The 23,042-nt window shown below is 45.8% G+C and overlaps 1 protein-coding gene across 1 annotated transcript in view; it reads left to right on the forward strand.

Annotated features, from left to right (window-relative positions):
- Window positions 1–23,042, forward strand: part of LOC117507641 (inositol 1,4,5-trisphosphate receptor type 1-like) — a 535,403-nt gene that overhangs the window by 222,505 nt on the left and 289,856 nt on the right. Inside the window, exon 34 of the mRNA XM_034167459.1 lies at window positions 10,219–10,347. Coding sequence (XP_034023350.1) covers window positions 10,219–10,347 — 129 coding nt within the window. The remainder of the gene's footprint in view (window positions 1–10,218; window positions 10,348–23,042) is intronic.

A 23,042-nucleotide genomic window follows, 5' to 3' on the forward strand; every position in this document is an offset into this window, starting at 1 on the left:
TCTTGATCGCTACTTTCAGCTGGAAGCTGGGTTCGCGGATGGTGGAGGAGTGACGCACTTCACTCCGAACTTCAATAAGTAGGAATACAGACTCTGCATAAACTGTGTACTTGAGGTGGAGGTGTCTTTCCCACCTGACTAATACAAGAAGATTTGCTGACTGTTTGCTGAGTGTGTGCTCACACCCACCCCTTGATTGTTTCTGCTTCCTGCCAGCAGTACCAGGTCCGACAGCCGGAGACGGTGACCACCTGGGGACTCGGGACTTGGCGGCTCCAATATTCTCCGGGTTCGGTGACGGTGGAAATCGTGTGGGTGCCAGTTCCTCTCTGGACGGATGTCTTCTATCCTCGAGCCTGCCCACACGTCACCTTGTATATTTTGATTGTAACCCAAATTCTGTGTCTGTCTGTATTCTCGTTGTGCACATTTCACAACAGTAAAGTGTTGTATTTTGGCTCATCTATTGTCTGTTCATTTACGCCCCCTGTTGTGGGTCCCGTGTCATTACACTTCCCAACAGGATATCTCGGCCAACGTCATGGATTCCGAGGGGCGTCAACCATCTGTTGAACAGCCAATGGAAGAGCAGGGTGCACAGGCGCCAGCAGGAAGCGTGTTAGGTGAGTTGCAGCGCATCTTGACCGCCTTCACTGCTCGGATGGACGTAGTGACCGAGCAGTGCAATATACTCAATCGCAGAATGGAGGCTCTCACCGCGGAGGTGGAAGCACGCGCACAGGGTGCGGCTGCAGCTCCTCCTCCTGCTGTCCTGGTGCCGAATATAGACATTCCGCTGGTCGTTCAACGAACCCCCCACCGTCCCCTGAAGCATACATAAGTCCCCCGGAACTGTACGGAGGTTGTGTAGAGACGTGCGCTGACTTCTTAATGCAGTGTTCGCTCGTCTTTGCACAGCGTCCCGTGATGTACGCGTCAGACTCCAGTCGGGTGGCTTATGTAATTAATTTGCTTCGAGGTGAGGCACGCGCCTGGGCTACGGCGCTTTGGGAGCAGAATGCACAGCTCCTAACGGTGTATACTGAGTTTGTGAGGGAGTTCAGACTGGTGTTCGATCACCCACATAGAGGCGAGACCACTTCAACGGTGCTGCTGTCTCTGAGACAGGGGCGTCGGAGTGCAGCCGAGTATGCAGTCGACTTCCACATCGCAGCTGCGAGGTCCGGCTGGAATAACGTTGCACTCCGCGCCGCCTTTGTAAACGGACTGTCTCTGGTCCTAAAGGAGCATCTGGTGGCTAAGGACGAGCCACGGGATTTGGACGGGCTTATTGATCTAGTCCAGGGGTAGGCAACCTGTTCCAGAAAGAGCCATGAGGGTGCAGGTTTTCTTTGCAGCCACTGACTCCACCAGGTGATTTTACTGATTAATATCACTTTGAGCAGATGGAATCAGTTAATCAGTGAAATCACCTGGTGGAGTCAGTGGCTGCAAAGAAAACCTGCACCCTCATGGCTCTTTCTGGAACAGGTTGTCTACCCCTGATCTAGTCATACGATTAGACAATCGTTTAGAACAACGCCGTCGGGAGCGAGATGAAGGACGTGGCGGGGCACGCGCCATCCCTCTCCCTTCCGGGTCCGAAAAGGTTCCACCCTCCCCATGCTCCACAGCCTCAGCGCTCCGTGTGGCAACAGCTCCCCCTGCTGATGTTGTTAGGGAGACGAGCAGGGCCAAAAGGAGATCAGATGACAGAATGAGGAGGCTGGCCCGCGGGGAGTGTTTTCTCTGCAGCTCAAAAGAGCATATACAGAAAAAACTGCCCAAACAGCCAAAACGACAACACTCGCCCTTTAGAGACTGGGCTAAGGGTGGGTCAGAACATTCACGTGGACATACACGCATATCTGCACGTCTTCCAGTTACGATCCTGAGTGGGGATCTAACCCTTCAGGCCCCAGCACTGGTGGACACGGGGTCAGAAGGGAATCTGCTGGACAGCAGATGGGCATGGGAGTAGGGCTCCCTCTAGTGGCGCTCCCTTCACCATTGAAGGTGCGGGCCCGTAGATGGCACCCTTCTCCCTTTTTTCACACACAAGACACTGCCAGTAACTTTGGTAGTGTCTGGGAATCATCGGGAGGAGATTGAGTTCTTGTGACTCCTTCTACCTCCCGCGTGATTTGGGGCTTCCCATGGATGATTAAACACAATCCTCGTATTGATTGGCCGTCTGGGGTTTGTGGCTCAGTGGAGCGAAACCTGCCACCGGGAGTGTTTAGGATCCTCGGTTCCCCCCGGTTTGAATGCTAACGAGGAGGTAAAAGTTCCCCCCAATCTGACGGCGGTGCCGATCGAGTACCATGATCTTGCTGACGTTTCAGCAAAGATCTGGCGCTCACCCTTCCCCCGCACCGTCCTTACGATTGTGCCATTGATTTGATCCCGGGCGTTGAGTACCCGTCCAGCAGGCTGTCAACCTCTCACGTCCTGAGCGCGAATCAATGGAGACCTACATCCGGGACCAGCTGCCGGGCTGATCCGGAACTCCACCTCCCCGATGGTTGCTGGTTTCTTTTTGTGGGCAAGAAACACGGCGGACTCCGTCCATGCATTGATTACAGGGGGCTGAACGATTACGGTTCGCAATCGATACCCGTTGCCCCTGTTGGATTCAGTGTTCACGCCCCTGCATGGAGCCCAAATTTTCACTAAATTAGATCTTAGGAATGTGTATCACCTGGTTTGGATCCGGAAAGGAGACGAGTGGAAGACGGCATTTAACCACCCCGTTAGGTCACTTTGAGTACCTGGTCATGCCGTTCGGCCTCACTAACGCCCCCGCGACGTTCCAAGCTTGGTAAATGACGTCTTGCGGACTTCCTGCACCAATTTGTCTTTGTATATCTGGATGATATACTCATCTTTTCCACGGATCCTGAGACCCATGTCCAGCAATGTACGTCAGGTCCTGCAGTGGTGTTGGAGAACTGCTGTTTGTGAAGGGCGAGAAGTGTGAGTTCCACCGCACTTCTTTGTCCTTCCTGGGGTTCATCATCTCCTCCAACTCCGTCGCCCCTGATCCGGCCAAGGTTGCGGCGGTGAGAGATTGGCCCCAACCCACAAGCCGTAGGAAGCTGCAACAGTTCCTCAGCTTTGCAAATTCTACAGGAGGTTCATTAAGGGCTACAGTCAGGTTAGTAGTCCCCTGACAGCCCTAACCTCCCCAAAAGTCCCCTTCACCTGGTCGGATCGGTGCGAAGCCGCGTTTAGGGAGTTGAAATGTCTTTGTATATCTGGATGATATACTCATCTTTTCCCCGGATCCTGAGACCCATGTCCAGCATGTACGTCAGGTCCTGCAGTGGTTGTTGGAGAACTGGCTGTTTGTGAAGGGCGAGAAGTGTGAGTTCCACCGCACTTCTTTTGTCCTTCCTGGGGTTCATCATCTCCTCCAACTCCGTCGCCCCTGATCCGGCCAAGGTTGCGGCGGTGAGAGATTGGCCCCAACCCACAAACCGTAGGAAGCTGCAACAGTTCCTCAGCTTTGCAAATTTCTACCGGAGGTTCATTAAGGGCTACAGTCAGGTTAGTAGTCCCCTGACAGCCCTAACCTCCCCAAAAGTCCCCTTCACCTGGTCGGATCGGTGCGAAGCCGCGTTTAGGGAGTTGAAATGTCGGTTTTCGACTGCACCAGTTCTGGTGCAGCCCGATCCTTGTCGCCAGTTTGTGGTTGAAGTGGATGCCTCTGACTCAGGGATAGGAGCCGTGCTGTCCCAGAGTGGGGAGTCCGATAAGGTTCTTCACCCTTGTGCCTACTTTTCCTCGCAGGTTGACCCCGGCAGAGCGGAACTATGACATGGGCAATCGGGAACTCCTTGCGGTGAAGGAGGCTCTTGAGGAGTGGAGACACCTGTTGGAGGGAGCTTCGGAGCCATTCACGGTTTTCACAGACCATCAGAACCTGAAGTATATCAGGACCGCTAAGCGGCTGAACCCCAGGCAAGCCCGCTGGTCACTGTTCTTCGGGCGTTTTGACTTCCGGATCACCTATCGCCCCGGGACCAAGAACCAGAGATCGGATGCCTTGTCCCGGGTACACGAAGACGAAGTCAAAACAGGGCTGTCGGATCCTCCGGAGCCCATCATTCCTGAGTCCACTATCGTGGCCACCCTCACCTGGGACGTGGAGAAGACCGTCCGGGAGGCCCTGGCACGGAGCCCGGACCCAGGAACCGGTCCAAAACTGCTTGTACGTCCCACCAGAGGCCAGGGCTGCGGCCTTGGACTTCTGTCATGGTTCCAAGCTCTCCTGCCACCCAGGTGCAAAGAACCATGGCAGTGGTCCGGCAGCGCTTCTGGTGGGCATCTATGGAAGCCGACGTCCGGGAATACATCCAGGCCTGTACCACCTGTGCCAGGGGCAAGGCGGCCCACACAAAGACTCAAGGACTCCTTCAACCGCTTCCGTGCCTCGTCGCCCCTGGTCCCACATCGGCCTGGATTTTGTCACGGGCCTCTCGCCGTCCCAGGGCATGACCACCATCCTCACGAGTGGACCGATTCTCCAAGGCGGCCCACTTCGTGGCCCTCCCAAAGCTCCCAACGGCCCAGGAGACTGCAGACCTCCTGGTCCACCACGTCGTCCGTCTGCATGGGATACCAACTGACATTGTCTCGGATCGTGGTCCTCAGTTCTCCTCACAGGTTTGGAGGAGTTTCTGCAGAGAACTGGGGGCCACCGTGAGCCTCTCGTCCGGGTATCACCCACAGATGAATGGACAGGCAGAGCGGGCGAACCAGGAACTCGAACAGACCCTCCGCTGTGTAACATCCGCGCACCCGACGGCCTGGAGTACCCATCTGGCCTGGATCAAGTACGCTCATAACAGCCAGGTCTTCTGCCACCGGCCTCTCCCCGTTTGAGGTGTGTCTGGGGTACCAGCCCCCATTGTTCCCCGTGGTGGAGGGAGAGGTTGGTGTGCCCTTGGTCCAGGCCCACCTGTGAAGATGCCGTTGGGTGTGGTGCACCGCCCGTTCTGCCTTGTTGAAGGCCTGGACGGCGTTCCCCGGCCCCTGCATACCAGGTCGGGCAGGAGGTGTGGTTATCTACCAAGGACATCCCTCTCCAGGTGGACTCTCCAAAACTGAAGGACATGTACATTGGCCCCTTCAGGATCCTCAAAGTCCTCAGTCCGGCCGCAGTGAACCGGGAGTTGGAGCTTCACTGCGGTATTCCACGTCTCCAAACTGAAACCACACCTCACCCCCTGTGCTCCCGGACCGGCGCCGCCTCCTGCCCGGATCATCAACGGAGAGCCGGCTTGGACGGTCCGCCGGCTCCTGGACGTCCGTCGGATGGGCCGGGTTCCAGTACTTGGTGGACTGGGAGGGGTATGGACCCGAGGAATGCTCCTGGGTGAAGAGGAGCTTCATCCTGGACCCGGCCCTCCTGGCCGACTTCTACGCCCGTCTCCCGACAAGCCTGGTCGGGCACCAGGAGGGGGGGGGGTCCTGTTGTGTGGGCCGCCCGAAGAGGAGGTACTGCTGGCCCACTACCAGAGGGCGCCCTGCCTGAAGTGCGGCTTCAGGCAAAGAGGGCACAGCCGCCTCACTGGAGCAGCTGGGAGTGACAGCTGTCTCTCATTACCACCTGACAGCTGTCACTCATCACCACATCATCATAAAAGCCGGACAGCAACTCCACCTCCTTGCTGAGATATCTTCAAACCAAGAAGGTAAACTCTCAGCCGTTGTTGTGCTGACGCATGTTACTTGTTTTCGTGTGTGTTGAACTGTTTGCAGGTGTCTTGATCGCTACTTTCAGCTGGAGGCTGGGTTCGCGGATGGTGGAGGAGTGACGCACTTCATTCCTCACTCCGAACTTCAATAAGTAGGAATACAGACTCTGCATAAACTGTGTACTTGAGGTGGAGGTATCTTTCCCATCTGACTAATACAAGAAGATTTGCTGACTGTTTGTTGGGTGTGAGCACACACCCACCCCTTGATTGTTTTGCTTCCTGCCAGCAGTACCAGATCCGACAGCCGGAGACGGTGACCACCTGGGGACTCGGGACTTGGCGGCTCCAGTATTCTCCGGGTTCGGTGGCGGTGGAAATTGTGTGGGTGCCAGCTCCTCTCTGGACGGATGTCTTCTATCCTCGAGCCTGCCCACACGTCACCTTGTATATTTTGATTGTAACACAAATTCTGTGTCTGTCTGTATTCTCGTTGTGCACATTTCACAACAGTAAAGTGTTGTATTTGGCTCATCTATTGTCCGTTCATTTACGCCCCCTGTTGTGGGTCCGTGTCATTACACTTTCCCAACATAAACCCGTCTCCCTGCAGCAGAGTTGCACTGATGAGATGGCTGGTGAAGGAGAATCTTTCCCTCGTGTGTCCTAATATGGTGTCACAGACCTACAGAGAGAAGAATAAAAAAACAACTTTTAGTACCACAACATCCAATGTTTAACCTGCTCCCATAAAATAAAGGTTTACTTTGTCATTTTCACCATTTTAAAAACATTTCTTGTGTTAACGTGATGTCTCATGGATCAAGATTCTAAGCACAAATATAATCCTATTATCTAAAATTAAAATGATGCTTTAAACCTGAAGGAAAACTATGCAGTCCAAAAACAAACAAACAAAAAAACATTTACAAGCATGCGCCACAAGAGGGCAGATGGCTCACACCGCCGACCTGTTCTCACAACAAAAATGGAGGCTGTCAACCTGAGAATACTGATTTCTTTCATCAGTACAATCTCACCTCTTCTGCGATCTTCTGATGGTTCTCTGGACTCAGGACCTGATGTCTTTTTGTGTTCGATGGGAGCTGCTCTCCAAACTGCTTAGCTCAACCATTGACTGGAGAGAATTTCTGCAAATGACTAATATGTCCAAAATAACAAAAATAAAGATTAATAATAAAGGCAGAAATAATAATAATAATAATAATAATATAATAACCTGATCAGTTGGATGCAGCCATCCAAATCAATGGTTTTCATTTGTATCTTGGCGTGAATTATGCCATGGAAAAGTTGCAGGAAGAACTTGAAGTCCAGACATTCCGTGATCATCTGCAGAGCTGCTAGCCTGCTCCGCTTAGCATAGCAAGAGTGGGAGAAGCCCCGCCCTGATCACTTTCCTGCTGCTGTATCTGTATCAGTCAGATCCACTGTATCCTCTTTTTCTCTTCCAGTGAACGCCTTGAGAACGGGTTAGTTTGTAATGAAATAACCACGTTTTTGTGGATCCACTGGCAGATACCGGTAGGAGAGGAAAAGGCTTCTTCTTCTGTTGAGGTTATTGGTAGTTTGCAAACCAAGACGGTGCATTACTGCCACCAACTGGCACATACGATCAACCTGCTCGCTGTGACGGCGTGTATTGATTGACAGCGCCAGTTGTCCAGTCACATGAGGAAAAGAAACACTAAAACAATACAGTTCGCTGTCAATAAAAAAATGGGAGTGTCCAGGCGCAGTTCTGTGTGCCCTGAATGCAAAATTGAACAAACAAACAGAGAGAAGCATCAAGTCACATGTTGGGTACAAGTTCAAGGCTTTACGTTGACTGCTGTTAAACCAGCGTCCCTCTTAATAAATGACGTATTCAAACATCTTAGTTATTAATCGTACGTTGTGAAACTCCTTTTATTAAATGATGACAGGTACTGACAGGCTATCATTTTATGGTAAAAGTACATGCTTAATTCCATTTTAATATAATATAATGAGAAATTTTGCTATGTTTATAGATTTTCCTCTGTCAAATTTTACAGGGGGCGGTGCCCCTATTGACAAACTGTCACTGATTAAATCTCTGTTTGTTTGGTTCCAGAAGGCGCAGGCAGACATAAAATGGATAAAATATGCATTTCTTTTTTGTAGATTTACTTTGTCAGTATTTCTGGAATTGTGATGAATTATTCTGTAGTTAAGCAGAATAGGGTGTGATTAACCGACCTGGGCCCAAAGGGACTGGCCTGGTTCCGCAAAATATTTTGAAGTGATAATTGGATTAGGGTCTGCAAAAAGGCACTGGATGTATGTACGTTTTCTCCAGTAGTGATGTCATAGCCCTGCCTCTGTAACCTCAGCTGGTTATAATGAATTACATGTTATTGTTGTTAACAGTGTAATTTATTTCTGTTGGAACCCGACCCACATCTGACAGAATAATGACCGAATCTGGCGCTTTTAATGTCTCTGTTATTCCCGTCCTAAACAAAACCATGTGAACAGAAAGAAAGCCCCGGTCACACAGCACTAACGAAGGACACCAAAGCCAAAACGAAACAAGAAATCTGGACGTACGTTGACTTTCGGAGACATCGTTTAGCCATCGTCCATGCCGTTCCTGTAGCTGGCACTTCGTCAGAATTTTCAGATTGTGGTAAAATGCGAATGAATCCCGAAGGCAACCTCAATTTGTCCTTATTCTGTTTTGCTTTCTGTCTTGACGGTTCCTCATCATTTGCATAGTTCCGTCAGCGTTCTGTTTGAGTGTTGTCCAGCTTCATCCATCCTTCCAACTCCGACGTCTTGTACGAACATCAACGATATCTGAACGGATCAGTAACTAAAGATCCGACGAGCTGAACGTGACTTGTCCATGTGTGGGATGAAAAGCAGCGTTGTCATACAGAAACAATAGCAGCAAGAATGTTTTATCAACTACTTTATCTACGCACGTTTAAGCCATCTGTGGCTGGAGAGGCTGTGCGCACAGCCGCAAACAGCTGTGCTCATCTTTGCATGCCGTCTGTGACTGGAACGTAGGTGTGTGCACATGTTGTTGTTGTGAAGACAAAGCTGTTGTCAAGACAACCAGATCTCACACCTGCAGGTGCTGTGGAGAGCACAGAAATGATCACAGGCTGGCACTTGGTCTGATACTTGCTGTGAAGTCACGTCATCATGAATGTTTTGTTTTGATTTTGTTTAAAGCGTCATGGTCACCATTCGCTTAGTTTTTCTTTTGTTAGTTTTGGTTTTGTTTCATTCTTTTATGTGCTCTGGACTCACTTTTCGGTGACGGGAGAAGGGCCAGCTCATTCGTCCACTTTTTCTTGGCGATTTGTGACTTTGTGACTTTTTTCCTTCATTCAGCTATCGCCATGTGCCGTGTGACCGGGCCCGTAGATCCCATATTTTCTTTCTTTTTTTTAACAAAAACAAGCATTTGCATTGTGAAGCAAACCTTGTTTTGGAAGATTACATCTGGAAATACTTTAATTCCTTATCTTGGAAATAGCTTATGAAACAAAGAAGTCCCTATGTTTATAATACAGTTAGGAATGCACCGATCCACATTTTTTCACTTTCGATGCAATCTCGATACCTGAAGTTGGATATCTGCCGATACTGATACTATTCCGATACCAGAGCTCTGTTTGATTTAATATTATTATCATTTGTTGTTGATTTTATATGAGGATATGTTGTGGATATGTTGTGCATCTTCATGATGAAGTGGTATAGAGAAGGATTTTCTTAAAAAGAAGACCTGAAATTTCAGCTACAGTTTGCCAGAAGGTACAACTAAGATGCACGATGTTTTGGGGAAAGAATTAAGTACTTGTTTTATGTTGTGTCAGTGGCTGAAATCTCATCTCTTGAACACCAGAAATTAAAATTAAAAGAAAACATGTGCACGTTTTATTAATTCGAGGGCTCAATTAAAGGAAAACGTGCACAGGAATTATCACGGCCAGGAAGATTTGCACACGTTTTATTAATTTGAGAGCACGTTTTTGAATTTGTGGGTTCAATTAAAGGAAAACGCGTACACAAATTATCATGGCCAGAAAATATATCACTTTAAGTGACCTCTCTCTGGTTCCGTCGTATCCGAACATGGTGGGAAAAAAGGAGTTCCTGAAAGAAAATGCTCACAGAGGTCAGCAAGTCTGCAGGAGTGTGCAAAGAAAAACTGTGTCACAGATCATTATAACAGGCAGGATAAGACACCTCCAGGAGGGGCCAAACCTTGGAAGTGAGGCTTTTCTCCGAAACCAGTAGTTTACTGGCAAACAAAACTTACTGGAAAAACTTATCTCGGGTGTGTGAAGTTTAATTTATTTCAACAATTAATTTTCCACACAAGGCCAGTTGATATTGGGTAACTTTTGAAATGTTTTTTAAGGTTTCTTGGGCCCTGTCACAGTAATTCTTCTTATTTCTCCTCATGAACTTGTGTGATTACATCACCATTAATGTCCTCTCTTCTCTTCTTTAGGTGTGCAACAGTACCAGTGACAGGAAGCATGCCGACACCATGCTGGAGCGTTACGTAACTGACACCATCATGAGCATTGTCACATGTTTCTTCAGCTCACCTTTCTCTGACCAAAGCACAAGTCTGCAGGTATTCCAGATGCAGGACTGTAACACTGGAAATACATACATTGCAAAAGTTTTGAAATAACAATAATCATTTGCTTTAGGGTGGTTTTTGCTGCATGATTACTGAGATAAGTCAGCGATACATTAGTTTAAATAACGTGTTTTCATATAGTGTTTTTTATGGAGTGATACGTTAGTTTACGTTGCTTTAAAGTTTTTAAGCTAACGTATCACTCCATAAAACAAATTGAAACTTTTCTTATGAGTGATAAGTTAATTTAAATAACTTTAAGATAATGTATCACTCCATAAACGAGTAAACATAAACTTTTGTATGGAGTGATACGTTAGTTTAAAAATTGAAACACACAAATCAAATCAATCAATTTTATTTATATAGCGCCAAATCACAACAACAGTTGCCCCAAGGCGCTTTATATTGCAAGGCAAAAGCCATACAATAATTACATAAAAACCCCAACGGTCAAAACGACCCCCTATGAGCAAGCATTTGGCGACAGTGGGAAGGAAAAACTCCCTTTTCACAGGAAGAAACCTCCAGCAGAACTAGGCTCAGGGAGGGGCAGTCTTCTGTTGGGACTGGTTGGGGCTGAGGGGAGAGAATCAGGAAAAAGACATGCTGTGGAAGACAGCAGAGATCAATCACTAATGATTAAATGCAGAGTGGTGCATACAGAGCAAAAAGAGAAAGAAACACTCAGTGCATCATGGGAACCCCCCAGCAGTCTAAGTCTATAGCAGCATAACTAAGGGATGGTTCAGGGTCACCTGATCCAGCCCTAACTATAAGCTTTAGCAAAAGGAAAGTTTTAAGCCTAATCTTAAAAGTAGAGAGGGTGTCTGTCTCCCTGATCCGAATTGGGAGCTGGTTCCACAGGAGAAGAGCCTGAAAGCTGAAGGCTCTGCCTCCCATTCTACTCTTAAAAACCCTAGGAACTACAAGTAAGCCTGCAGTCTGAGAGCGAAGCGCTCTATTGGGGTGATATGGTACTAAGAGGTCCCTAAGATAAGATGGGACCTGATTATTCAAAACTTATAAGTAGAAGAAGAATTTTAAATTCTATTCTAGAATTAACAGGAAGCCAATGAAGAGAGGCCAGTATGGGTGAAATATGCTCTCTCCTTCTAGTCCCTGTCAGTACTCTAGCTGCAGCATTTTGAATTAACTGAAGGCTTTTCATGGAACTTTAGGACAACCTGATAATAATGAATTACAATAGTCCAGCCTAGAGGAAATAAATGCATGAATTAGCTTTTCGGCATCACTCCGAGACAAGACCTTTCTAATTTTAGAGATATTGCGCAAATGTAAAAAAGCAGTCCTACATATTTGCTTAATATGCGCATTGAAGGACATATCCTGATCAAAAATGTCTGTAAGACATTCCTGCAGTTTAACTAATTGGTGTGTCCTCTGGCTTCATGGATAGATAAAGCTGGGTATCATCTGTGTAACAATGATATTTAAGCAATGCTTTCTAATAATACTGCCTAAGGGAAGCATGTATAAAGTGAATAAAATTGTTCCTATCACAACCTTGTGGAACTCCATAATTAACCTTAGTCTGTGAAGAAGACTCCCCGTTTACATGAACAAATTGTAATCTATTAGATAAATATGATTCCCACCGCAGCACAGTGCCTTTACTTTAACCTGACTGAAACTCTTCAAATAGACCATTCCTCTGCAGATGATCAGTTAGCTGTTTTACAACTACCCTTTCAAGAATTTTTGAGAGAAAAGGAAGGTTGGAGATTGGCCTATAATTAGCTAAGATAGCTGGGTCAAGTGATGGCTTTTTAAGTAATGGTTTAATTATTGCCACCTTAAAAGCCTGTGGTACATAACCAACTAATAAAGATAGATTGATCATATTTAAGATCAAAGCATTAATTAATGGTAGGGCTTCCTTGAGCAGCCTGGTAGGAATGGGGTCTAATAGACATGTTGATGGTTTGGAGGAAGTGACTAATGAAAATAACTCAGACAGAACATTCGGAGAGAAGCATCTAACCAAATACCAGCATTACTGAAAGCAGCCAAAGATAACGATATGTCTTTTGGGATGGTTATGAGTAATTTTTTCTCTAATAGTTAAAATTTTATTAGCAAAGAAGTCATGAAGTCATTACTAGTTAAAGTTAAAGGAATACGCGGCTCAATAGAGCTCTGACTCTTTGTCAGCCTGGCTACAGTGCTGAAAAGAAACCTGGGGTTCTTATTTTCTTCAATTAGTGATGAGTAGATGTCCTAGCTTTACGGAGGGCTTTTTTTTATAGAGCAACAGACTCTTTTTCCAGGCTAAGTGAAGATCTTCTAAATTAGTGAGACGCCATTTCCTCTCCAACTTATGGGTTATCTGCTTTAAGCTGCGTGTTTGTGAGTTATACCACGGAGTCAGGCACTTCTGATTTAAGGCTCTCTTTTTCAGAGGAGCTACAGCATCCAAAGTTGTGCTCAATGAGTATGTAAAACTATTGACGAGATAATCTATCTCACTCACAGAGTTTAGGTAGCTACTCTGCACTGTGTTGGTATATGGTATTGGAGAACATAACAAAGAAGGAATCATATCCTTAAACCTAGTTACAGCGCTTTCCGAAAGACTTCTACTGTAATGAAACTTATTCCCCACTGCTGGGTAGTCCATTAAAGTAAATGTAAATGTTATTAAGAAATGATCAGACAGAAGGGGGTTTCAGGGAATACTGTTAAGTCTTCAATTTCCATGCCATAAATCAAACAAGATCTAAAATATGATTAAAGTGGTGGGTGGACTCATTTACATTTTGAGCAAAGCCAGTTGAGTCTAGTAATAGATTAAATGCAGTGTTGAGGCTGTCATTCTCAGCATCTATGTGGATGTTAAAATCGCCCACTATAATTATCTTATCTGAGATAAGCACTAAGTCAGACAAAAGGTCTGAAAATTCACAGAGAAGCTCACAGTAACGACCAGGTGGATGATAGATAACAACAAATAAAACTGGTTTTTGGGACTTCCAATTTGGATGGCCAAGACTAAGAGTCAAGCTTTCAAATGAATTAATCCCACTGTTGCCAAGTGCTTGCTCACAGGGGGTCGTTTTGACTGTTGGGGGTTTTCTGTAATTATCGTATGGCTTTGCCTTACAATATGAAGCGCCTTGGGGCAACTGTTTGTTGTGATTTGGCGCTATATAAATGAAATTGATTTGATTTGATTTGATTTAATGGAGTTATTCAATCGGTATTAATGTTATTTATAAATCAAAACCATAACTCAGCATGACTTTATTTTTCAAGACCTCCGCCTGACTGGAGCATTGTAATTGACAGAGAGCTGGCCTTATGGCTGCTCTCGGGGAGCCTCTGTGCTGGGAGTGCTGTAGTAAACAAGAGCTTCCAGCAGGGGCAGAATGTTGAAAGAAAAAAGTGTGGTCTCATTGTTTCGGTCTGTTGTTACTTTTAATATTACTAGAAGCTATTAAATTTGTTTTACTAGTAGTTGTAAATGTGCCAGAGATAATATTGTAATTTATCTGTTATCGGTTATCTGTAACTTCCGATACGTTTTTGGGGGGTTTATTGTTTTATCTTTATCAAAGATAACTTTTCAGTTATCTGATTATCTGTTATCGAAGTTACTTTTTTAGTTATCTGTGCCCACCATGTTCTACAGCAATCCAAAAATAAGGCCTGTATGGTAGAGTGGCCAGATGGAAGCAACTTCTCAGTAAAAGGCACATGGCGGCCCAGCTGGAGTTTGCCAAAAGGCACCTGAAGGACTCTCAGACCACAAGAAACAAAATTCTCTGGTCTGATGAGACAAAGATTGAACTTGGGGCTTCGGCAGTTTATGTACACTCAACAAAAATATAAATGCAACACTTTTGGTTTTGCTCCCATTTTGTATGAGATGAACTCAAAGATCTAAAACTTTTTCCACATACACAATATCACCATTTCCCTCAAATATTGTTCACAAACCAGTCTAAATCTGTAATAGTGAGCACTTCTCCTTTGCTGAGATAATCCATCCCACCTCACAGGTGTGCCATATCAAGATGCTGACTAGACACCATGATTAGTGCACAGGTGTGCCTTAGACTGCCCACAATAAAAGGCCACTCTGAAAGGTGCAGTTTTATCACACAGCACAATGCCACAGATGTCGCCAGATTTGAGGGAGCGTGCAATTGGCATGCTGACAGCAGGAATGTCAACCAGAGCTGTTGCTCGTGTATTGAATGTTCATTTCTCTACCATAAGCCGTCTCCAAAGGCGTTTCAGAGAATTTGGCAGTACATCCAACCAGCCTCACAATCACAGACCACGTGTAACCACACCAACCCAGGACCTCCACATCCAGCATGTTCACCTCCAAGATCGTCTGAGACCAGCCACTCGGACAGCTGCTGAAACAATCGGTTTGCATAACCAAAGAATTTCTGCACAAACTGTCAGAGTCCGTCTCAGGGAAGCTCATCTGCATGCTCGTCGTCCTCATCGGGCTCTCGACCTGACTCCAGTTCGTCATCGTAACCAACTTGAGTGGGCAAATGCTCACATTCACTGGCATTTGGCACGTTGGAGAGGTGTTCTCTTCACAGATGAATCCCGGTTCACACTGTTCAGGGCAGATGGCAGACAGCGTGTGTGGCGTCGTGTGGGTGAGCGGTTTTCTGATGTCAATGTTGTGGATCGAGTGGCCCATGGTGGCAGTGGGGTTATGGTATGGGCAGGTGTCTGTTATGGACGAGGAACACAGGTGCTTTTTATTGATGGCATTTTGAATGCACAGAGATACTGTGATGAGATCCTGAGACCCATTGTTGTGACATACAGCCAAGAACATCACCTCATGTTGCAGCAGGATAATGCACGGCCCCATGTTGCAAGGATCTGTACACAATTCTTGGAAGCTGAAAATGTCCCAGTTCTTGCATGGCCGGCATACTCACCGGACATGTCACCCATTGAGCATGTTTGGGATGCTCTGGACCGGCATATACGACAGCGTGTACCAGTTCCTGCCAATATCCAGCAACTTCGCACAGCCATTGAAGAGGAATGGACCAACATTCAACAGGCCACAATTGACAACCTGATCAACTCTATGCGAAGGAGATGTGTTGCACTGCATGAGGCAAATGGTGGTCACACCAATACGGACTGCTATCCCCCCCAATAAACACAAACTGCACCTTTCAGAGTGGCCTTTTATTGTGGGCAGTCTAAGGCACACCTGTGCACTAATCATGTGTCTAATCAGCATCTTGGATAGCACACCTGTGAGGTGGGATGGATTATCTCAGCAAAGGAGAAATGCTCCCTATCACAGATTTAGACTGGTTTGTGAACAATATTTGAGGGAAATGGTGATTTGGTATGTGGAAAAAGTTTTAGATGTTGAGTTCATCTCATACAAATGGGAGCAAAACAAAAGTGTGGCCATTTATATTTTTGTTGAGTGTAAGTCGCTTTCTGTTTCCGGACAATAAAGTCTTATGTTATCTTATCTTTGGTGTAAATGCCAGGGGTCATGTTTGGAGGAAACCAGGCACCATCCTACAGTGAAGCATGTGTGGCAGCATCATGCTGTGGAGATGTTTTCAGCAGCAGGAACTGGGAGACTAGTCAGGATTGAGGGAAATGTACAGAGTGATCCTGGATGAAAACCTGTTTCCAGATCTCAGACTGTTGCGAAGTTCATCTTTCAGCAGGACAGTGACCCTAAGCACAGCCAAGATTTCAAAGGAGTGGATTCTGGAGCACTCTGTGAATGTCCTTGAGAAGCCCAGCCAGAGCCCAGACCTGAGTCTGATTGAACATTTCTAAAGAAATCTGACAATAGCTGTGTACCAATGCTCCCCATCCAACTTGATGGAGCTGGAGAGGTGTTGCAAAGAGAAATGGACAAGCCCAAAGATCACCAAGCTTCTGGCATCATATTCAAAAGATTTGAGGATGTAATTGCTGCCAAAGGTGCATCAACAAAGTGTTGAGCAAAGGCTGTGAATACTGATGTACATGTGATTTCTTAGGGTTTTTTTTATTATATTTTTAGTAAATTTGCAAAACATTTAAAAATAAAAACAAAATCAACTTTCATGTTGTCATTATGGGGTATTGTGAGTAGAATTTTGAGGGACAAAAATTAATATACTCCATTTTGCTGTGAATACTTTCTGGATGCACTCTATGTGCACACAATCTAATTTATTCACACAAACTGAGTTCCTACATTTGATTACATTTGACTGCAGGATTGTCTTACAGACATAAAGACATGGATGACCTCTAATTTCCTGCTTTTAAAATTCAGATTAAAACTGAAGTTATTGTACTTGGCCCCACAAATCTTAGAAACATGGTGTCTAACCAGATCCTTACTCTGGATGGCAATACCCTGACCTCCAGTAATACTGTGAAAAATCTTGGAGTCATTTTTGATCAGGATATGGCCTTCAATGCGCATATTAAACAAATATGTAGGACTGCGTTTTGCATTTGCGCAATATCTCTAAAATTAGAAAGGTCTTGTCTCAGAGTGATGCTGAAAAACTAATTCATGCATTTATTTCCTCTAGGCTGGACTATTGTAATTCATTATTATCATGTTGTCCTAAAGTTCCCTGAAAAGCCTTCAGTTAATTCAAAATGCTGCAGCTAGAGTACTGACGGGGACTGGAAGGAGAGAGCATATCTCACCCATGTTGGCTTCTCTTCATTGGCTCCCTGTTAATTCCAGAATAGAATTAAAATTCTTCTTCTTACTTATAAGGTTTTGAAATAATCAGGTCCCATCTTATCTTAGGGACCTCATAGTACCATATCACCCCACTAGAGCACTTCGCTCTCAGACTGCAGGCTTACTTGTAGTTCCTAGGGTTTTAAGAGTAGAATGGGAGGCAGAGCCTTCAGCTTTCAGGCTCCTCTCCTGTGGAACCAGCTCCCAATTCAGATCAGGGAGACAGACACCCTCTCTACTTTTAAGATTAGGCTTAAAACTTTCCTTTTTGCTAAAGCTTATAGTTAGGGCTGGATCAGGTGACCCTGAACCATCCCTTAGTTATGCTGCTATAGACGTAGACTGCTGGGGGGTTCCCATGATGCACTGAGTGTTTCTTTCTCTTTTTGCTCTGTATGCACCACTCTGCATTTAATCATTAGTGATTGATCTCTGCTGTCTTCCACAGCATGTCTTTTTCCTGATTCTTTCCCCTCAGCCCCAACCAGTCCCAGCAGAAGACTGCCCCTCCCTGAGCCTGGTTCTGCTGGAGGTTTCTTCCTGTTAAAGGGAGTTGTTCCTTCCCACTGTTGCCAAGTGCTTGCTCACAGGGGGTCATTTTGACCGTGGAGTTTTTCTGTAATTATTGTATGGCTTTGCCTTACCAATATAAAGCGCCTTGGGGCAACTGTTTGTTGTGATTTGGCGCTATATAAATAAAATTGATTTTATTTGATTAGAGAAGATCCAAAATAAATTCAAACTTATGCAGCCAGTTTTTGTTTTTTTAAAGCCTTTATTGATGGATTTTGTACAAACATTCCACCCTGGCAAAAAAAACAGTTCACAGACATCATTAAAGCCCAAAATACCATGACATTCAGGCCTGTGAGAAGTGTATGTAAACCTCCGACCACAGCTGCAGATGTCATTCTACAGGTCTTCTTAATGTATGCTCAAACATGTTAATTGTTCAGTTGCACTTGTTAATATGACATAATTTCACACAGCATGGTAAGTTGAAAATCTCAGAATATCTGAGACGTTTGTAAGACGGACTTTCTGATCTTCTTTCAAAGACGTCAAATATTTTGGTCTTGACTTTTTCTTTTTCTTTTGTGTCTCTGTTCAGTTGGTGAACTCAGGCGAAGATGTCCTGGTCTTCTACAATGACCGTGCATCTTTCCAGACTCTCGTTCAGATGATGCGTTCAGAACGGGATCGCATGGATGTAACAGCCCTCTAATGTACCACATCCACCTCGTTGAATTGCTAGCTGTCTGTACTGAAGGCAAGAATGTCTACACAGAGATCAGTGCAACTCCCTACTGCCTCTGGATGATATTGTGAGGGTTGTTACCCATGAAGACTGCATCCCAGAGGTACAACATGTTATTTTCTTATTTATTTATGGATTTATTTTTTGCTGTTGCTATTATGTTTTATATTGAACAGCAAACTCTACTCAAGTGGCTTGACAGTTTTTTCCCTCTCAGCAAGGAATGTTGAACAATATTTGAGGACGTATCTGCTCAAGTGTTTGCCATGTTAATTAGCAGGGTACCTGGGTGATGTCCAAGTGTGAGATGTCGTAGACGTTTGTGATTGCGTCACATTTCACAGTATGGTTGCTTGGGAACCCCTCATCCTATTCTGCTTTTGATATATACACACACAGGACTAAGTATTTGGACATTTCTCCATCTCACACTGCTTATTAGGTGAATGGTTGGTAGGCAACCCATGCTTTAATATGCTTACTTAAAGGGTATGTCTCCCTCCAGTCAGCACTATCTTTTAAAAATTATATACCAGTTTACATAGCATCTATGTTATAATAATGGCCTCTGTGCGCGTGTGTGTTCAGTCACACAGAAACCAGGGAGAGCTGACATTTGCTGTTTGGTATGCTTATGTATTTGGGTCAACGATGAACGCTGCGAAAACAGAATATTGATAGGACAAATATTCTTAGAGAAATTAGCAATTTTAGGTAACTAGGAAACAATGGATGTCGTGCTGCAATGCACCATGGGAGTTTGGGGTTTTAAATGTTTTAACAGTGTTGTTAGTAGGGCTGAAACGATTAGTCGAGTAACTCGAGTAATTTGATTACAAAAAATGTTTGAGGCAAATTCTGTGCCTCAAAGGTTCATTTAACGTTGTAGTACATATGCCAGGCCTGTGTGTGGTGCTGTAACATACCCAGAAAAAACAGAAGATTAGAGCATGCGCTCAGGCTGTGCAAAGGCTATCAATTTCGCACCAAAAGCTACCACTTTCCAACGTGACACACAGAGTAAAATAAAGCCTTTTAAGAGGAAGAGTGTCCACGCTGACCATCTGAAATAGACTGACTGCACATTTAAAGCGAAGCAGTGTGTTTGCCAATTTTTAAAAAACACATGGTCCGCAGTACGTGGGGAGTGACTATCAACCGGCAGCCTGCTGCTGTCTCTCACTGCCCAGTGTGAGAGGCTCAGCACTCCACTCACACCGGGTGTGTGTATGTATATATACATAAATGAGATTTTTTTAAATTGTCATTTAAAAATTGATATGTGTAATAGCTCAAAGGTTCACATTCCTTTTCTTGCCACAGCATACTTATCATTAAAAATATTCTCTCTCTCACATGACATAGATATGACAGCTGCCTGTCTCTTTCCACTTTCTTTGTTAGTGTGTGCTTGAGGTTGTTTAACCGCTGTTTCTGGACACGAGTAAATGCAGACAGCTTCATTGTCTTCTTTTAGAATTTGTAGTCCCCCAAAACGTTGTAACTAGAGCACAGCAGCCCATACTTTGGTTATGATGCTGACCATCTCTCCATATCCGTGTGGTATTCAAGTTTCACTACTTCTCTGCATTTGAACAGGTGAAGATTGCCTATATCAACTTCTTGAACCACTGCTATGTGGACACAGAGGTGGAGATGAAGGAGATTTATACATCCAATCATATGTGGAAGTTGTTTGAGAATTTCCTGGTGGATATTTGCAGGGTAAGTAAGAATTGAATGAACAGGTGAAAATGCCGCATCTTGAATATGCAGTCTGTATAGTTGAATTACCCCCATTTTAAATGGGATTGTAGTGGAAATATCTTTTTCTTTCTTTTGTTAATGTTAATGTTAATATCAACAGAAAATGTCTCCATCAACATTTGGCTTCAAACTTGGGGCTTATTGCCTTGCTAGAAAGCAAGTCAAGCAGAACATCTTTAGAAAAGTACTTGTAAATTTCTTGGCACACTCAGGTAATGTACAGTTGTGCTCCAAAGTTTACATACCCTGGGGGAATTTTAGTTTTTTGGCCATTTTTCAGAGAATATGAATGACAAAAAAAAAAAAAACTTTTTTTCACTCACGGTTAGTGGCTGGGTGTAGCCATTTATTGTCAAACAACCAGGTTTACTCTTTTTAAATCATAATGACAACACAAACTACCCAAATTACCCTGATCAAAAATTTACATACCCCTGTTCTTAATACTGTGAGAAAACGCATGATTGTCTGGTAAAAAAAGAGAGAAGAAATGTGGATTAAACCCAGTGGTGGCTGGTGGTAAAAAATTTTAATAGGGGCACACCTTTGGAGGAAACAAAATTAAAAAGCACTTCATACGGGAGCGGCAAAAGAACAAACTAAAGACAAATTGAAATCACAACACAACCTACTTTATTGCTGCTCGTCAGCTCCGTCACCAGTTTCTTTTCCGTTGACGGCATATCCAGTGCATTCAACCTGTCCTGGTTCATGGTGTTGTTCTGACAAGGTTTTGATTCTTTTGAAGTTGGAGAAGCAGCTCTCAGCTTCTGCAGTGATCATGGGTGTGATAATGAGGATCTTTAGTGGAGAAACAGTCTCTGAAAAGACCTCTCCAAGATTATTTTCCATGAACAGCTGGAAAAGGTCCACAGCAGCACAGCAGGCCTTGAACTCCTCCTTGCTGTTGATAATACTGAGCTCTGTCTTCAGCTTGCTTCCACTGGAGCATCGGGTCAGCCTTCAGGTGCTGCTGAGGGGCATCTTCATGAAACGTGATGTGGTCCTGTGTAAACTGTTGTGTGGGCCGCCCGAAGAGGAGGTACTGCTGGCCCACCACCAGAGGGCGCCCTGCCTGAAGTGCGGGCTTCAGGCACAAGAGGGCGCAGCCGCCTCACGGGAGCAGCTGGGAGTGACAGCTGTCTCTCATCACCACCTGACAAGCTGTCACTCATCACCACATCATCATAAAAGCCGGACAGCAACTCCACCTCCTTGCCGAGATATCTTCAAACCAAGAAGGTAAATTCTCAGCCGTTGTTGTGCTGACGCACGTTACTTGTTTTCGTGTGTGTTGAACTGTTTGCAGGTGTCTTGATCGCTACTTTCAGCTGGAAGCTGGGTTCGCGGATGGTGGAGGAGTGACGCACTTCACTCCGAACTTCAATAAGTAGGAATACAGACTCTGCATAAAACTGTGTACTTGAGGTGGAGGTGTCTTCCCACCTGACTAATACAAGAAGATTTGCTGACTGTTTGCTGAGTGTGTGCTCACACCCACCCCTTGATTGTTTCTGCTTCCTGCCAGCAGTACCAGGTCCGACAGCCGGAGACGGTGACCACCTGGGGACTCGGGACTTGGCGGCTCCAATATTCTCCGGGTTCGGTGACGGTGGAAATCGTGTGGGTGCCAGTTCCTCTCTGGACGGATGTCTTCTATCCTCGAGCCTGCCCACACGTCACCTTGTATATTTTGATTGTAACCCAAATTCTGTGTCTGTCTGTATTCTCGTTGTGCACATTTCACAACAGTAAAGTGTTGTATTTTGGCTCATCTATTGTCTGTTCATTTACGCCCCCTGTTGTGGGTCCGTGTCATTACACTTTCCCAACAGGATATCTCGGCCAACGTCATGGATTCCGAGGGGCGTCAACCATCTGTTGAACAGCCAATGGAAGAGCAGGGTGCACAGGCGCCAGCAGGAAGCGTGTTAGGTGAGTTGCAGCGCATCTTGACCGCCTTCACTGCTCGGATGGACTAGTGACCGAGCAGTGCAATATACTCAATCGCAGAATGGAGGCCTCTCACCGCGGAGGTGGAAGCACGCGCACAGGGTGCGGCTGGCAGCTCCTCCTCCTGCTGTCCTGGTGCCGAATATAGACATTCCGCTGGTCGTTCAACGAACCCCCCACCGTCCCCTGAAGCATACATAAGTCCCCCGGAACTGTACGGAGGTTGTGTAGAGACGTGCGCTGACTTCTTAATGCAGTGTTCGCTCGTCTTTGCACAGCGTCCCGTGATGTACGCGTCAGACTCCAGTCGGGTGGCTTATGTAATTAATTTGCTTCGAGGTGAGGCACGCGCCTGGGCTACGGCGCTTTGGGAGCAGAATGCACAGCTCCTAACGGTGTATACTGAGTTTGTGAGGGAGTTCAGACTGGTGTTCGATCACCCACATAGAGGCGAGACCACTTCAACGGTGCTGCTGTCTCTGAGACAGGGGCGTCGGAGTGCAGCCGAGTATGCAGTCGACTTCCACATCGCAGCTGCGAGGTCCGGCTGGAATAACGTTGCACTCCGCGCCGCCTTTGTAAACGGACTGTCTCTGGTCCTAAAGGAGCATCTGGTGGCTAAGGACGAGCCACGGGATTTGGACGGGCTTATTGATCTAGTCCAGGGGTAGGCAACCTGTTCCAGAAAGAGCCATGAGGGTGCAGGTTTTCTTTGCAGCCACTGACTCCACCAGGTGATTTTACTGATTAATATCACTTTGAGCAGATGGATCAGTTAATCAGTGAAATCACCTGGTGGAGTCAGTGGCTGCAAAGAAAACCTGCACCCTCATGGCTCTTTCTGGAACAGGTTGTCTACCCCTGATCTAGTCATACGATTAGACAATCGGTTAGAACAACGCCGTCGGGAGCGAGATGAAGGACGTGGCGGGGCACGCGCCATCCCTCTCCCTTCCGGGTCCGAAAAGGTTCCACCCTCCCCAT

The sequence above is a fragment of the Thalassophryne amazonica genome, chromosome 3, assembly GCF_902500255.1.
Source record: "Thalassophryne amazonica chromosome 3, fThaAma1.1, whole genome shotgun sequence".
In the NCBI taxonomy this organism is placed as follows: domain Eukaryota; kingdom Metazoa; phylum Chordata; class Actinopteri; order Batrachoidiformes; family Batrachoididae; genus Thalassophryne; species Thalassophryne amazonica.